This window comes from Aegilops tauschii, chromosome 7 (genome assembly GCF_002575655.3).
Source record: "Aegilops tauschii subsp. strangulata cultivar AL8/78 chromosome 7, Aet v6.0, whole genome shotgun sequence".
Classification (NCBI taxonomy): Eukaryota; Viridiplantae; Streptophyta; class Magnoliopsida; order Poales; family Poaceae; genus Aegilops; species Aegilops tauschii.
In genome coordinates, this window is record NC_053041.3 from 484,896,635 (window position 1) to 484,899,674 (window position 3,040).

Consider the following 3,040-nt stretch of genomic DNA (forward strand, 5'->3'; position numbering starts at 1 on the left):
GGCGCGCCTTAAGATTACTTCAGTGCTTATAGTCGTCGCTATATGGTCTACAGATCTGGGTGCAATTATTTTTATTCGGGTGTTTGTTGTATAGCCATAATTGAAAACGAATAAATAGGAAGTTTCATTTTTTTTAAAAGAGATTAAACATGTGAGCAGAACATGAAATGAGTCGCTAAAAATGGGGGAGACTTATATGAGATCTCACATTTAGGTGAGACCGTGAGATCAACCTTAAAAAAATAATCATATCTAGACATTAAAAAAACAAATTATTTGACAACATCCATGTGAAGATTCAAAAAAGACAAATTCGAATGTGAATGGTGATTGTTTTTTTTTTCAATTAATGTAAGTTGAAGTAGGAGCTGAAACTTTTTGAGGTTGTACATCAAATATTGATGTGCGTCTACAAAAAATCTAAGAATGTTTGAGCATGTGTTTTGTTTCAAAAAAATTAATCTCATCTAATACGAGATCTCACACAGTCTTTCCCTAAAAACGTCCGATAGGTGCTTTGTGGAGGCTCTAACAAGAAATGCAGGCGTCCAAGCGGGGGAGAGTTGCTCCCACACCCACATACTAGCAGCATCAAACATGTCAAGAACAGAGGCAATCTTGCGGCTCCTCCTGGCCCTTTGCATCCTCCCCTGCAACACATCCATTTCCTCCGCCGCATCCACCGCTGATGCATTCCTCCACTGCCTCGCCGCCGCCATCCCGCCCGACCTCCTCCACACCCCGCCCTCCCCGTCCTACTCCCCGCTCCTGCTCTCCTCCGTCCGGAACCTCCGCTTCGTCACGCCCGGCACCCCACGGCCTCTCGCGATCGTCGCCGCCGGGGAGGCCTCCCACGCACAGGCCGCCGTGCGCTGCGGCCGTCTGCACGGCGTCAGCGTCCGCGTGCGCAGCGGCGGCCACGACTACGAGGGCCTCTCCTACCTCTCCCTGGACCCCCGCGAGCCGTTCGCCCTGCTCGACCTCGCCGCGCTCCGCGCCGTCCGCGTCGACCCCGCGCGCGCCGAGGCCTGGGTCGGGTCGGGCGCCACGCTCGGCGAGCTCTACTATGCCGTGGCCGCCGCGAGCCGCGCGCTCGCCTTCCCCGCCGGGGTCTGCCCCACCGTCGGCGTAGGTGGCCACCTGAGCGGCGGCGGCTTCGGAACGCTGATGCGCAGGTACGGCCTCGCCGCCGACCACGTCCTCGACGCCGTCCTCGTGGACGCCAGCGGGAGACTCCTGAACAGGACCACCATGGGGGAAGATCTCTTCTGGGCCATCAGGGGTGGCGGCGGCGAGAGCTTCGGCGTCGTGCTGTCCTGGAAGCTCCGGCTCGTGCGCGTGCCGGCGTTGGTCACGGTGTTCACCATCCGTCGGTCAAGAAAGCAATCCGCCACCCATCTCATAGCCAAATGGCAAGAAATCGCGCCCGCCCTGCCCCCGGACCTCTATCTACGGGTCTACGTGCGTAACCAGGACGCTCAGTTTCAGTCCCTGTTTCTTGGCCGATGCGACCGCCTCGTCAGTCTCATGCGAGCTCACTTCTCTGATCTTGGAATGGTGCGAGCTGACTGCGAGGAGATCACCTGGATCCAGTCCACCGTGTACTTCGCGTTCCACTCCAGCTCCAAGCCATTAGAGCTGCTCTTGGACAGGGGTACCAAGCCAGACAGCTATGTGAAAGCTAAGTCTGACTACGTGCAAGTGCCAATCCCATGGCACGTCTGGGAGAGCACATGGACATGGCTGGCGAAGCAGGAAGCCGGGATCCTCATCCTAGATCCCTACGGCGGCAGAATGGGAAGGGTCGCGCCGTCTGCGACGCCTTTCCCGCACCGGAAGGGGAATCTGTACAACCTCCAATACTACTCCTCCTGGTCTGAGAATGGAACAGATGCGTTTGACAAGCATATGGCCTGGGTCAGGGGTCTGTACAAGCAGATGGAGCCATATGTATCCAAGAACCCAAGAACTGGGTATGTGAACTACAGAGACCTGGATCTTGGCAGGAATGAATTGGGCGACAATGTGACCAGCTATGCAAAGGCTAAAGTTTGGGGGGAGAAGTACTTCAAGGGCAATTTTGAGAGGTTGGCAGCAGTCAAGGCCATGGTGGATCCTGATGACTTCTTCAGAAATGAGCAGAGCATCCCACCTCTTCCTGCTGCAAAGGGATGGAACTCCATATGATTGGAGGTTTGTTTTTCTAAGGACAACTTTGATTTTTGAAAATAAGAAGGATTTGAGTGTGGCTGTTATTTGGGATGGGTGTCAGACATGTACACTTTTAGAAGACCTTTTTCCGAGTCCATGATAATTAGATGGTACTCCCTCCGTCCCAAAATAAGTGTCTTGAGCTTAGTACAAATTTGTACTAGAGCTAGTACAAAGTTGAGACTTATTTTGGGACGGAGGGAGTATTAAATTGTCACACGTTGATTCTAGCATTGTTTTTACTCGTGAGCCTGATGCGTACTTTGGCAATAGGGAAGTAATGGAGTTTATCCTCTCAGTCCATATATAGGAGTACCCAGTTTACTCGTGTTCCTGCAGTTCGAAAACTTGTGTGCTATGTTGAGTTACTCCCTCCGTTCCAAAATAGATGACTCAACTTTGTACTAACTTTAGTACAAAGTTAGTATAAAGTTGAGTCATCTATTTTGGAACGGAGGGAGTACAAGTTAACAAGTTTAACAGGTCTAGCCCCTGTCGCTAACCTCCAGTCTGTTAAGGGGCAGTCTACACCGACAGGCAAGCGATCACAGACAGGCAGATGTTTCTGCCAGTCACTGGTTCTGCCCATAGAGTTTTTTGGGATTTAAAATAAAACATAGTTCAAATAACAGTGCATTCATCACAAATTAGACACAGTTATAAGTTAACAAGCCACATAGTTAGCTGATGCAAACTCAAACAGTGAATAAGCAGCAGTTTTCTGCCAACCACATTGCTCTAACTCCATTGTACTGCAATAACAAGTTCACATGAGGTAATCTAGTCATTACACACCTCACTAAAATTTAACTGCAAACCAAAGCAACTT

General features: G+C 50.9%; 1 protein-coding gene across 1 annotated transcript; it reads left to right on the forward strand.

The window, feature by feature from the left end:
- The first annotated feature begins 396 nt into the window (after window positions 1-396).
- Window positions 397-2,509, forward strand: LOC109732177 (berberine bridge enzyme-like Cyn d 4). Its single transcript, XM_020291374.4, has one exon. The coding sequence runs from the start codon at window positions 598-600 to the stop codon at window positions 2,185-2,187; it is 1,590 nt and encodes a 529-aa protein (XP_020146963.2). The 5' UTR covers window positions 397-597; the 3' UTR covers window positions 2,188-2,509.
- The last annotated feature ends 531 nt before the right edge of the window (window positions 2,510-3,040 follow it).

Bases quoted from the DNA above. Each gene is read 5' to 3' on its own strand.
- LOC109732177 (XM_020291374.4), top strand. From the start codon at position 598: ATGTCAAGAACAGAGGCAATCTTGCGGCTCCTCCTGGCCCTTTGCATC.